The 14,114-nt window shown below is 54.2% G+C and overlaps 1 protein-coding gene and 1 long non-coding RNA gene across 2 annotated transcripts in view; one reads left to right on the top strand and one right to left on the bottom strand.

The window, feature by feature from the left end:
- ADGRA2 (adhesion G protein-coupled receptor A2) overlaps positions 1–14,114 on the bottom strand; it is a gene marked incomplete at its 5' end in the record, with an annotated part of 23,898 nt that overhangs the window by 7,293 nt on the left and 2,491 nt on the right. The window contains 9 exons of the mRNA XM_008072383.1: positions 689–850; positions 987–1,136; positions 1,632–1,830; positions 2,447–2,611; positions 3,693–3,906; positions 4,562–4,725; positions 4,975–5,046; positions 5,189–5,260; positions 5,578–5,649. Of these exons, the coding sequence (XP_008070574.1) occupies positions 689–850; positions 987–1,136; positions 1,632–1,830; positions 2,447–2,611; positions 3,693–3,906; positions 4,562–4,725; positions 4,975–5,046; positions 5,189–5,260; positions 5,578–5,649 (1,270 nt within the window). The remainder of the gene's footprint in view (positions 1–688; positions 851–986; positions 1,137–1,631; positions 1,831–2,446; positions 2,612–3,692; positions 3,907–4,561; positions 4,726–4,974; positions 5,047–5,188; positions 5,261–5,577; positions 5,650–14,114) is intronic.
- Positions 6,800–10,396, top strand: LOC103274957. The gene is made up of 3 exons (XR_505286.2): positions 6,800–6,994; positions 7,868–7,966; positions 8,951–10,396. It is a non-coding gene; the product is annotated as an uncharacterized LOC103274957 (long non-coding RNA).

Here is a 14,114-nt window from a genome sequence, read left to right on the forward strand (position 1 = left end):
CTCCCCTCAGCCTCCCAAAGCACGGGATTACAGGCTGAGCCACCGAGCCTGGCTAAATTTTCATTTTTTAGAGAGTTGGCGTCTCACTTTGTTGGCCAGGTTGGTCTTGAACTCCTGGCCTCAAGTAATCTTCTCTTCTTGGCCTCCCAAAACACTGGGCTTGCAGGTGTGAGCCACCATACCCAGCCTCTTGCTCACCCTTTAACTGTGCTAGTTCTGTTGCCCCAACCCCACTGTAAAGCAGTCTCTATGTCTCACCCCTTTAAGTGGCCAGAAGCGCTTAAGCTGTCTTGCATGTACAAGATGCTCTACCACGTTGTTAACTGGTTATGACCCCACCAGATTGGAGCTATCACCTTCTTTCAGGGAACTTTCATCACTTCTCACTCCATGGCGAGTGCCACCTGTCCTGCCACCAGGCCCTCCTCTGTTCCTGCGACTCCTTTCACCTGTCCTCATCTCCATGGGGCTAGCCCTTCGACTCAGTTCCCACCATGAAGCCTTGCATGCCTTCTCCAGCGTCACTGCCCCTTCCTTCCCACTGCCCCGACAACTCAGAAGTGGACCCCACGGCTCAGAACTTAGTTGCGTCACTACTCATGCCAGCTGGGACACAGTAGGCGCACACCTGAGGGGGAGCGCTTCTCTCCTTGGGGTGATGAGGGCCCCCCATGTTGACCCCCATTACCACCGAGATGTGCTGGGCATGGGGGCTGAGGGCAGCCCCCCCGATGCGCTCTAGGGCACCCACGATGCGGCTGCAGGCCTTGTCCTCACGCTGGGCCAGCCACAGCAGGTGCTCGTCTACCATCATCAGGTTGCTGGCCATGTCCACCATCACCTCCACCAGCTGGGAGGGAGGGCAGAGGAATCACTGAGGGCAGGGGCAGAACTTGGGACACAGGGCCTGGGATGGGAGAGAGGCTTGGGCAAATGTGGGGTGGGAGATGGTTTCCAGAAGCCCCAGAGGTCTGGCTGAATCTCACCTCTTTGATCTGGTCAATATAACCCAAAAATTTCTGGATCATCTGAGCCACGTAGACTACATCCATCATGTCCGAAAAGCTGGCAGCCTCGGCTGTGTATACTCGCAGCTGGTGAGCCAGGGTCAGTGCATTGGAGGCATTGATGGGCATCTGGGGCATTGGGGGAAGAAAGAGAATCATCCTACCTTGCTCCTTCTGTCTCAGAATAGCTCCTGGGGGCCCCTTGCTCTGTGCAGTTGCTCAGTGCAGCAGGACCTGGGGACAGGGTCTAGTGGAGCTAGGAGGGCAGAGGCTAGGATCACCACAGCCCAAGGCTGCCACTTCCAGCACCCATGGCCTAGGACAACAGGACCCCACCTTTGATGTGCTGGAGGGTACAGAGGCGTGGGGTGGCCAGGTCGGGGTGGAGGCCTGGTCTACATTCCCAGCATGGCCTGGGTAGGTCTGAATCCTCCCAGGGCAGAGAGAAGCTAGAGTAAAGCATGGAGGGACAAGGAGCTGGCTCCCTACTCTGCATACCCAGGGAGCGGAGGCACAACCAGTAGCCTTGAGACAGGCCCCCTTGACCGTGGCCCAGCAGGCTTCTGCCCCTCCCCATGCCCCAGAACCAGAGCTGGCAGAACCCCTGCCTTCTCCTCGCCTCACCAGCACGAAGGTGTAGAGCACCCGAGTGATGTCATTGGTGTACAAGCAGTGAGAATAGTCCCCTGGCTCCCAGCGGCCGGCTCGGTCACACCTGCGGGAGGCTCGGGTGCCTGGGCCACCCCCGCTCAGGGGCACCGAGGTGAAAGGGTACTGCAGGCAGGACTGGTAGGCTGTGATGCCAGCCAGAGTTCGAGGCCACCTGGGGGCAGAGGCGGCAAGTTGCCAACAACCCAGGCTCGTGGGGCAAGGCCCCTCCCCTCCCCTTAGAACTGTGATGCCAGACTCCTGGGGCCTTGGGGTCCAGGAGAGGAGTTCCCAGTTCTGTTTCTAACTCTGCATCTGTTCTGACCATGCTAGCATGGTGATGGCGGGGGAGGGGACTCAGAGTTCTGAATTCAGGTACTGCCACTTATTCACTATGGCCTTAGGCGAGGCACTTATCCTCTCTGGGCCTCAGTATTCTCGGCTGTACATTGGGGAGAATGATAGCTGCCCCATGTAATGGAGAGGATCACTGGGATATTAAAATGTCATACTCTTTGTGGGCGAGCTTTTGCAGACTATTAATGTAAGGAAAAAAATGAAAGCCTTTCTGTGCTGTGCTGCACATCTCAGAGGGTGATTTTATACATGAATATATGGTCTCTCCAAACGTCACAGCAGGACTTCAGGCTGAATTGACAAAAGGAAGTTTCTACATCTTTAGGACTCAATCAAGAGCAAAGGGGGAGACCCTGGCCACCTGTGCTCTCAGGGGCAGGGGCAAGATGGGGGGCAGCTGTGGGGGTGGCTGGACCTCTGGGGGTGGCCCGAACCTGAAGTCACCACGGTTGTTGGCGACACGCTCGGCAGGACAGTAGGAGGCGGAGGTCTCCAGCACCACAATCTCCACCTTCTTGCTGGCGTTGCCCTGGACCGTGGACACAGAGCACTCCCACTCGCCGGAGGCCCACACGCCGATGTGAGACAGGGTCAGCTCACTGCAGGTGGCAGGTGGAGCTGGCTCGAGATGCCCTCCCGGCCCAGCCACACCACCCTCCCCAGTGCTGTCCTGGGCACTTGCTGCAGGTCTTTTTCTTCAGTGGAGCCAGGGATGCAAGTACACACTCTTTTCTTCTGATTGGACTTAAGATAGTGTTTTTTATTTTGGTTGTTTTTCCCCTCTCACTCTGTTGCACAGGCTGGAGGGCAGTGGCATGATCATGGTTTGCTGCAGCCTCAACCTCCTGGGCTCAGGCAATCTTCCTACCCCAGCCTCCCGAATAGCTGGATACGTGCATGTGCCACCATGCTCAGCTAATTTTTAAATTTTTTTGTAGAGATGAGGTCTCACTATGTTGCCTAGGCTGGTCTTAAACTCTTGGGCTCAAGTCATCTTCCTGCCTCAGCCTCCAACAATGCTGGGATTACAGGCATGAGGCAGTGTGCCTGGCCATATAGTGTTTTTGTTTGTTTATTTGTTTGTTTTTTTGAGCTTCAATTTCCCCATCTTTAATATGGATTGATAATACCTCTCTTGCAGGTCTACCGTAGAGATTAAATCTGATAACAGAGGTGAGAGACATCATATACATTGTTTTTTGTTGATGTTGTTTGCTTTTTAGGGGCAGGGTCTTGCTCTGCCACGCAGGCTGGAGTACAGTGGTTTAATCACAGTTCACTGCATCCTCCAACTCCTAGGCTCAAGTGATCCTCTTGCCTCAGCCTCCCAAGTAGCTAGTACTACAGGTATGCCACTGCACTTGGCTAATTTTTAATTTTTTGTAGAGCTAGGTCTTACTATACTGTATAGGCTGGTCTTGAACCCCTGGCCCCAACAATCCTCCTGCCTCAGCCTCCCAAAGAGCTGTGATAGATATTGTAAAAGCACTAGAGATGTCAAGCACCACTTTCTTCCTGGGAGGCATTTACTTTCTATCCTCTAGTCAGACTATTTATAACATAATTCAAGAATTCCACACGCACTCTCCCAGGAACACGTCTGGACACAGCTCTTCCGGGTGGGTGGAGGGTACTGTCCTTCCTGCCTCACTGTGCTGAGGAGGGCCAGTGGGCCTATACCTGGTGATGAAAGTGCAGTCATGGACGAGGCTCTCGGCTAGGAGGATGCCCGCCTGCTCGTTGCCCTCCACGGGCGCCCGGTTGTGGTACCAGTGGATGCGGGTGTCGTTGCTCAGGTAGCTGGCAGAGCACTGGAAGGGCAACCGGTCCCCCTGAAACACGACTTGGCGCAGGGATGGGATGAGGTGGTGTGTGTGCAGCTCCAGGGCCCCCTCTGTGGGAGGAAACGCCAGCAACGAGGTCCCCATGTGCACGCATGTGAGCCCGCACGGTGGGTGCAAGTCCTGCCAGGCAGGCCCCTGCCTGTGACCTGTCCTGGCTGAGGAGGAAAAGGGGTCAAGAGAAAGTCTCCAGAGACAGGAGAGAGAAGAGGGGCAGGCGGGTTCCAGACGAAGACGGGGGCTCCCTTCTTAGCATGTGTGTTCTCCAAGAGGTGGGGCCAGATGAAAACAGAACACACCGCTCCAAGGGAGTTTACGAAAGCTGATGAGGGCCCAGAGCACCAAGGGGCAGGGGACGCCCTGGAGAGTGTGCCCAGCACACAACCACATACTAACAGAGTATAATAATAGTGACACCTGCCCTACCCAACAGAGACAGCCAGCAGGTTATTGAATGTGATGCTCTTTGTGGGCGAGCTTTTGCAAACTACAAATGGAAGGAAGGCCAAAAGCCTGCCTGTGCTGTGTGGCACCTCTTGGAGGTGACTTTATACGTGAGGATAAGGGTGCTCCGAATGCAACCGCAGGGCTAGGCTTGACGGTCTTTCAGAAATTGCTACACCAAGGTCACGTCTGTGGGTCTGAGGCAGGAGACTGTGAGTCTGGGCCCTGGCCCTGGGCAGGCATACAGGTTAAGAAATCGCTCACCACAGCAGAGCTGGGCCTCCCGGAGGCCACCCAGGGCCTGGGCGTGCAGGACACTGGGGTAGGCGCAGAGCGTTCGCTCTGACAGCTGCAGAGATCGGTTCCGGGCCCAGGGCAACAGCCAGCGCAGGTGGCAGTCGCAGGTCAGGAACTCGGTACCAAAGTCCCTGTGGAGTAGGTGGAGGGGTCACAGAGCAGAACAGAGGGAGTGTGGGCTCACAGGTGGGGATGGGGCAGACGAGGGTCTGTGTGTGCACCCACCACCTGGGCAGTCTCGGGAAGGGGAACCTGGGGCTTCAGGAACTGTCTGCTCTGCCTACTCATGAGGCCAGCATGGTGACGGTGCTCATGTTTCTCCTATCTGGACAGAGGAAGGGAGCAGGGGTGGGGTCCCTGGGTAAGGAAGAGATACTCACACCACCTTAAGGGATGGTAGCTCATCAAAGACCCCGGGCTGCAGACTGGAGAAGATGTTTCCAGATATGTTTCTGCAGGGGCCAGTGAGATGGGATCTCAGAGTCTCCCTGGCCCAAGGAGGGGAGCGGTGGGATGGGAGCATGCAGGGGCCTGTCTTCTTCTCCTCGCCCTCCTTCCCTCTGCTTTCCTCCCCACTTCCCATCCGTCACTCACAGTCGGAGAAGCCTAGGGAGGCCTTGGAAGGTCTCAGAGCTGAGACAGCCAATCCGGTTGTTGGAGAGGTCTCTAGAAAGACACACCAACCTCAGCAAGTCGGCCTCATGGTAGCACATGGATCCCCTTGTGAAGGGCACACGTGTTTGACTGGGGCTTGGGTAGGCAGTGGGTAAAATGGGATGGGGCTAGGGCTAGGCCGTAGCTGGGCTTGAAATGCCCGCTCCTCTGACTCCAGCCAAGGCGCCGATGGGGAGCGGGTGCAGCTGGGGGTGGTGGTGAGAGAAACGGGTTGGGGTGGAGCAGGAGGGGCGGCTGCTCTTGGGACCCACAGGACTTTCTCCAGAGGCAATGGGAGGGTGGAGGTTGGGGCAGGACTTGCCACTCACAAGCGTCTCAGTTCCCCGAGGCCCAAGAAGGTGCCAGGCTGCACGGTGCTGATGACATTGTTCCTCAGGTCCCTGTGGGAGGCAAGTGGAGAGGCCCTCACATCTCTCCCACTCTGGGGCCACCTGCTCCCTTGGGCAGGGTGTCCACATGGGTTCACCACGGCTGCTGAGTTGCTTTGGGACTTGATTTCCCAATAAATCTCTGCTCTCCTCAGCACTGGTGGCAAGTTGTATTAAGGACTCCCTTAGATAAGTCTCCCCTCTATGGCTACATCAAGTGGTACTGGTTGGAAAAACAGTAGAAGATGTGTATGCCAAAAGATGGGATCGTAAGGAGGAACTCAGTGGAAATGAGGCTTGGAGAGAGCACTGGACTGGGAGCTAGGAGGCCTCACTTCTGATCTGCTACACCTCTGAACTGCCCTTGGGTCCCATGAGGATGCTCTGGGAAGCATATGAAAACAGGCCTTAGGGTTTTTCATAAAATGCTATACAAAGGTAAAACCTGCCAGGTGCAGTGGCTCATGCCTATAATCCCACGCTTTGGGAGACCAAGGCGGGACGATAACTTGAATCCAGGAGTTTGTGATCCCAGTATACAAAAATTTAAAAATTGGTTGGGCATGGTAGCATGCACCTGTGGTCTCAGCTACTCAGGAGGCTAAGGTGGAAGGATCACTTGAGCCCAGGAGATAGAGGCTGCAGTGAGCTATTATGCCACTGTACTCCAGCCTGGGTGACAGAGCGAGACCCTGTCTCTAAAAATAATAGTAAAGGCTGGACTCGGTGGTTCAGCCTGTAATCCCAGCACTTAAGGAGGCCGAGGCAAGTGGATTGCCTGAGCCTGTGGGTTCGAGACCAGCCCAGGCAACTTGGCAAGACCTCATCTCTACAATAAATAAAAAATTAGCTGGGCGTGGTAGTGCGTGCCTGTAGTTCTGGCTACTTGGAAGGCTGAGGCAGAAGGATCGCTGGAGCCCAGCAGATTGATGCTGGGGTGGCCCTGAGTATGCCACTGCACTCCAGCCTGGGTGACAGAGTGTGAGACTCCAACGCCCTCCTCACAAAAAAGTAGTAAAAATAAGATACAATCTTCTGGAGCCTGGCTGTGGGGAGGTGTTCCTAGAGTTAGTTCATCCCTGCATCTCTCTCCATTTGACAGGTGCAGAAATAGGCCAGACAGCTGGTTGAGGACCACATGGACTCTGCTTAAGTCCGCTTGGGGCAAGTTTGTAAATAATGGGTCCAGCCTCCTCATTCTCCAGATGAGGAAGCCCAAAGGCTCCTGCAAGTACGTCAGCTCCACCGTCTCCATGCGTCTCCTAGGAGCCCATGGTGCTGAAACAGGACAGAAGAGCACTGTGCCCCCAAGGACTCCCAGGGTCCCAGCTCCGTTCTGCCTGGAGGAGTGAGGCAGGTGAGCCCTCACAGCAGCTTGCCGTCCTCAGTCTGGTGGCTCAAACTCAACCTTGGTCAGAGTGCAGCTCTATGCCCTCTTCCTTACCTGCCCCAGGGCTGAAGGGGCAGTGCTGAAGGGATAATTCCTGCCCCCTAGGGATCACAGGATACCTGCCTGGCTGACCCCAGCCCAGCCTGACATCTGACAGGGCAGCCCTCTGGGCTCTCAGGGAAGGAAGGGCCACTGAGGACCAATGTGGGTGTGGCCCACTGGCCTTCTTCCTCACTCCTATTTTCTGTGCTGGGCACAGTCAGAGAGAGGTGCCTGGAAGGCCAGGGACCACTTGCCCACTTACTACAGGGCCATATGGGGCTTTCTTGAGCTAAGCCAGAACAAACGTAGGCCACACAGAGCGCTTCCCAGGGTTTAGTACTCAGTGGGCCTCCCCATTCTGGGTTCCTGGCATGGAGACTGCAGCCTCTCCACTTGTTCTTGTGTTCCAGCATCCTCTCCACCCCCACCCAAGTGCTCAGGAGATTATGGGGCAGAAGGCAAGAGTGGGGGACTTCTAGAATAGCCAACATGTCCAAAGGGGCTGTGGCAGGAAGAAGACTGACAGAGATATCTGTGTCAACCTGCTTTCTAAGGTCCTGCTGCCCAGACGAAGGCAGGGGGTTTTTGGCTCTACCTGCCAAAGTCTCTGGGACACTTCTGGATTATGGGCAAGAGGGGGTTAATGAGCCAGTTCCCTGCTGGGAGGAGAGGAAATGGGTGTTCAGGACAGGGAGGTGTGTCCCACCAGGGGGCCTGTTTGTGCACTGTCCCAGCTGGGGACAGAAATACCCAGCTCCGCCCTTCCCATGAGTTCTCACACTCAGCTGCCTCTCACAGGAAGGACTCCAGCCTCCGTGACTCTGAGTCCCCTGGAGAAAGCAGGGAAGGCCACCAGGAGGGCCCAGTGCCCTAGAGGAGGAGTGTCTCCCAAACCAGGTGAGCTGCGAGGTGCCCCCATGCTGGGCTCATGCAGGGACTGTGCAAGTATGTGGTCCCTGGCTCCTCGCCACACACAGTGGGGAGCAGACTCAGGATGTGCACCCCTCCTGCCCAGGGTCGCCCTTCCTGCCAGGGCCTCCCTCGTCTGTGCCCCAGACCCCGTCTTCACAGCTCACCCCTCCGGTGTTGTTCCAGCACGTGCCCCTGGCCCCTGTTGGGGTCTGGCCATTCTCAGGGCTCTGCCTTCCACCCCCACGCGGGGGACTGGCAGAGGGAAACACATTCCTCATTGTGTCACTTCCCTTCATAGGCTGCCAAGGGGCTTGGGCCTCAGCCCCCCTTCCCTCTCCGCTCGCTTGTGTTTATTCTCATTTCCTCCCCAGCCCCCTCCAAAGCCCCCTCCCGCCTGCCCCACTGATGCTCTGCAGATGGGAGCGAGGTGGCGTGCAGGCCCCAGCCCCTCTTCCTGCTCTCGATTTCCTGAGGCTGAGCCATTCAGGGACCTCTTGGAGAGAGGAACCCTGTGGGTGTGGGCATTTTTTCTCCTTTGCCTTGAGTCTGCCCTGAGAATGATCAAGGTGGCCTCAAGGAGTGCTCTTGAGAGTTGACTGGTCCTAAGTCCTCTCCTGAGGGGACATGGGCCAGGCACCGCTCACAGGGCTGAGCTCTGTCAGCCAGATGAGCCCACGGGCAACCAATGCCAGCTGGTTTATTGTGGGAAGGGGCTGTGTCCTCCCCAGGGGAATGGGAAAATGCCACCCCAGAACCTGGACATTTTGGGGGCCTGAACAGCTCCTGCAGATCGGGTCTTTGGAACCTGTCTTGCTAGCATACCTGTCTTAAAATCTGATGAAGGCCATGGACTCCTGCCTCAGAAGCATGTACCACATCCAACACTGTACATGCAGCTTCAGGGGGTTGTAGAACCAGGTTAACAACCCCTTTCTCCGAATCTTCTGACCTGATCCCTTCATTTCCCAGGTGAAGTCATGAAGCTAAGGTAGCTTGCCCAAGGACACACAGCTGTTCTGGTCATGTGGAATCTCCCACTCCCCATCTGCTTCTACAGAGACCTGTCCTTGGAACCCAGGAATGAAGCTGTGTGTTGATGGGGCTCTCCCCTCCTCCCATCCTCACTGCCCAACCTGGACCAAGCTCCTGGACTCTACGCCACCCCTCTCCCTGTCCCTATGTCCACATGGAGAAGGACCCCCTCAAGGTGGAGGTGGAGGGAGGATTCCTGGGAGCAAATCATGTCCTGTGCTCTTCTTGGGGAAACCGAATCTCAGGAAGCTACGTGTGCAAGAGTCCTGCACAGAAGCAAGAAAAGAAAAGATCAAGAAGGGAGTGACTGATGAATAAAAGTTAAAAGAAAAAAAAAAGAAAGAAAAGAAAAGAAAAAAGTGATGGGATGGAAACAACAGAGAAGGTTGATAAGTTGGACTTCATAAAAATTTAAAACTTTGGCACTTTAAAGAATACCATCAAAAAAGGGAAAGAAGACCACAGAATGAGAGATGTTTGCAAATCTGATATCTGAATAAAGGATATCTATCTAGAATATATACAAAGAACTCTTACAACTCAATAATAAAGAGGTAAATAACCCAAATGGACAAAAGATATGAATAGACACCTCATCAAAGAAGACACAAATGGCCAATAAGTGTATGCAAAGATGCTCCCTATCACTGGCAGTAAGGGAAATGCCAACCCAAACCCCTTCACACCTGCTAGGATGGCTACAATGAAAAAGACAATACCAAGCATTGCTGATGATGTGACGTTGGAACCCTTCCACATTATTGGTGGGAATGTGAAACAGTGCAGCCTCTTTGGGAAACAGTCTGGCAGTCAGAGTTACCACATGACCCAGCAATTCCGCTCCTGCATGTGTATCCAAGGGAAGCAACTACACATCTACACAGGAACTCACTGGTGAATGCTCACAGCAGCATCATGCATAACGGTAGCCAAAAAGTAGAAGCCACCCAAACATCCACCAACTGATAGATTCAACAGAATGTAGTAATTCATACAAGGATTATTATTTGGCCATAATAAGGAATGAAGGGCTGATATGTGCTAAACATGGGTGAACCTTGAAAACATCCTGCTGAGTGACAGAATCCAGTTATGAAAGATTACATATTGTATGATTTCATCTATACAGAATGTCCAGAACAGGCAAATCTATAGACAGAAAGCCGATTAGTGGTTGCTCAGGGCTGGGGAACAGGGAGTGGAGGAATGGGGAGTGACTTTAGTGATTCAAGGTTCCTTTTGTGGGTGATGAAAATGTTCTAAAGTTAGATTATGGTTATGATTACACAATTCTGTAAGATATACTAAAAGCCATTGCAGTGTACACTTTAAATGGGTGAACTTCTATGGTATGTAAATTATATCTCACTAGAGATGGTAAAAGAGTGTGTGTTTTTATTACAGTGCGTGTGAACATGTGTGTGTGTGTGTGTGTGTGTGTATGTGTGTGTATGTACTTGTGTGTGAGTGTGAGTGTGTCCCCACATTCAGGCTGGGTGGGGCGGCAGAGAGTTGGTTCCCTCTGGCCCCCACAGACCTCCCTCCTGGCTTGTGGGTTTGAAAACCAAATTATAGGTTCAGAGGCCGCAAAGCAGCTTTCCCTGGGCCCTCCAAGACTTCCAGGGTTTGTTGGAAAGTGGGGGCTGGCTGGGAAGTGGGTCAGAACACCCTGCAGGTACAGAAACTGTCTAGGGGAGGAGAGGGAGAAGGTCTAGTGGCCTGAGGAAACCCACTGTGGCCCCAGCCTCCCTGCCACTCCCATCCCCCAGCCCCTCTTGTTTCTGATATCAACTGAGAGGTATTTACTGAATGCGGCCACTGTGCCAGGCACTGGGGTTACCACAGCTAATAAGAGGGCTGTCCCCAAATCCTTCAGTCATCTTTCAGGGCCTCAGCTGTGCCAGAGTCCACAGCAATTCTCTGTGGCCTTCTTCCCCAGTGTTGTCAGGATGGGAAGAGGAGGGACAGAGCCCAGCCTCACCCCTGGCCCTGCCCACAGATTAATGGAAACCACCTGGCGTGTGAGCAGCACTCCACCCCCAGCCCCCCACTTGCCATCATTCCCATGAGCATCTGCTTCTAATGAGTGCCCCAGCACCCCTGCATACCAGCCCCCGGGCTCATTAATCTCATTAGGCAATGACAAATCATCCTGGGGCTGACCAGGCTCCCCTCCCCAGGCCCTTGCCTCCAGCCGCGCACAGGCCTCTGGGGGCCGTGTCCACACAGACCCACATACTCACATGCATGCAGAGTCTTGCTCCCTGGGCCGCTCCTGGGGGCTGTCTGACCTGTAGCTAGCTTGGTTACTGGCCTAGGTGACTATTACACCCTCAGAGGCCCCCAAAGTCTTCTAGGGGCCTGCTCCTCGGTGTATACACTGGGTGAGGCATCTGGACAGAGAAGCAGGGACCCGGGGAATGAGTCACCTGCGGTACTTTGCTCACTTACATTTAAGTTGCACAATGGCCTGCCCAAGTCTAGGGAGCTCCGGGCAAATCTCAGATGGCCAGGGGTACATCTTACAGCGGGGGACTCTCCCGAGGGGACAGGAGCACCATTTACTGAAAGCCCTCGCTGTCCCTGCGCTCTGTGTAATGAACTCATCTATCCCCTTAACAACTTGTCATTGCCCCATTTTCCAGGTGAGTAACCTGAGGCAGGGAAGGTCAAGGAAAGAGGGAGGATTCAATCCCAGGCCTCATTTTATACCAGAGGGGATCCCAGCTCTGTCAACAGTTCCTCCCTGCCCCAGAAGCCTTTCCTCTGGGCAAGACACAGGCCTGGCCATGCTGAGGGATGGCAGGATTTGGTGAGGAAGGCTCAGGGATAGGGTGTCACCCATACCTGGGCCCTCAGTACCTTCCCTGGGCTGGCCAGGAGCTTCCTCTGTGGGGCCCTGCTTCAGGCTTGCTTGTCCATCCTACCAAGCTGAAAGAGGTGTGTCCCCCATCTCCACCCCACCCTGGCCTCTCTGTACCCTGAGTCCTCCCATAAGATCACCTCTGATCATTCCCAGTTGGCATCCACTTTGTACCCCCTCCTCTGCCCTCCTGGCCCACAGAAGCTTCTTCCTTACTTTGCAAAACAGGCATCATGCAAATCTACCCGCTGCTGCTGGCCAGCAAGGTGACCCCTCATCTGCACACAATCCATTCTCAAAGGTCTGAAGAGGCCATGTGGGCACATTCTGGAACAGCCTGTACCCTCCATTTCAGTTAGTAGATCGGGTCCCAACCCTCCCACAGGACGTGCCGCTTGTAGACTGTGAGTTGTGAGGTTGCTGTGGTCTCAGCTGCCCAAGCCTTGCAAGCCCAACAAGACAGAGAGATTAGTGTTTCCTGAGCACCAACTACGTGCCAGGCCACGGCGTCTTATTCATGATGAATAGGCCCTCAGTCTAGGGGTCATCTTGTCCCTGGCTCCTAACCCCGATGAGCATGAGAATCGCCTGCATGCTCTCTAGAAAATTCCCAGGCCCCCTCAGACCCCATGAATCAGAAGCTCTGGGGGGACGGGGGACGGGGAACCCAAGAACGACAGATGGGCCCTCTCTTCATTGTGGGATAGTGGTTGTAAAGGTTAGTTTTATGTCAACTTGGTCAGCCTATAGTGCCCAGTGATTTAGACAAACACCATGAGGGTATTTTGTAGATGTGGTTAACACCTACAACTGGTCTTACGTAAGTAAAGGAGATCACCCTGGATAATGTGGGTGGGCCTCATTGAATCAGTTGAAGGCCTTAAGAGCAAACAGGTTTCTGGAAAAGAAATTTCACCTCAAGACTGCAGCATTAGCTCCTGCCTGACTTCCCAGCCTGCAGGCTACCCCCTACAATGATGTCAGTCATTCTTTTTAAAAAAAAAAAGTTCTCTTTTTTTCCCCCTTAGAGATAGGGTCTTGCTCTGTCACTCAGGTTGAAGTACAGTGGTGCAATCATAGCTCACTGCAGCCTTGAACTCCTGGACTCAGGTGATCCTTTTGCCTCAGCCTTCTGAGTAGCTGGGACAACAGGTGGACACCACCATGTCCCGCTAACTTGTAGAGTGGGGGGTTTCACTGTGTTGCCCAGGTTGGAAAAATTCTTTATATACACACAAACGTGATCAGGTGACTAGGTTGGAGATCCTGAGCTCTTCCAACCCTGTTCAGGTGCCACCCAGTCCTGCTGGGCACACAGGGTCCCTCCCCTGGATAGCCTGGCCCATCACTGGGCTCTCTGACTTTCTTCCCAAGCAGCACTGTGGGTAGCACGCACATATCTAAGGATCATTGTCGGATTTCAGATCCATCAGTACCTTCCCTTGCCCCGTCTACCCACCTCTTTTAACAATGAGGAAACGAAGGCCGCAGCCCTGGCACCCACCCCCACATCACTCTCACCTGTCTCTTGCTACCTCCCCACTTGCTGGCTCTGCCCACTCACACTGTCCTCCTCCTGTTTCTCAAACTCGCCAGGCATCCCCTGGACCCCAGGACCTTGGTAACGCCTGCTCTCTCTGTCCTTCCCAGACAGCTCCCGGGCCTCCTTCCTCAGCCCTTAGGTCTCAGGCTCAGCCATCTCATCAGCAAGTTCTCACTACATAAAATAGCACCTCACCACTCTTGCTTTCTCTCCACCTTACCCTGCCTTGTCTTCCTTTGCTGTACTTTTGTCTCCTGACACATGACAGACATGTCTATTTGTTATCTTCCAGGTCCCACCAGTAGAGGTGAGGGTCAGGAGGGCAGGCACCTGGTCTGCTGTGCTCACTCTCAGTGCCTAGAACAGAGCCTGGCACACAGAGGGGCTCAGTAACTACCTGTAGAATGAATGAATGGGTGACCACAACAGAGCAGGGGCTGAGATTCAGGAGGTGGAATCCCACCCTAGAGCTCCTTCTCCTTCTCCAAGCTCCTCCCAGACTACAGGGCTCAGCACTGAGCCAGATGTGTCTCTCCTTAATCTCTGATTATACTCCCATTTTTCTGCTTGCTTATCTTGCTTTGAGTACATCCCCTGTGCAGCATCCCAGGTCTTGATGCTGGGGAGAGAAGCCCGATTGAGGACATGTGCATGGGTGGGGAGAACAGAGCCATCTTTTTTTTTTTTTTTTTTTT

Source organism: Carlito syrichta, unplaced genomic scaffold (assembly GCF_000164805.1).
Source record: "Carlito syrichta isolate Samal-C Ts95f unplaced genomic scaffold, Tarsius_syrichta-2.0.1 Scaffold315142, whole genome shotgun sequence".
NCBI classification, from domain to species: domain Eukaryota; kingdom Metazoa; phylum Chordata; class Mammalia; order Primates; family Tarsiidae; genus Carlito; species Carlito syrichta.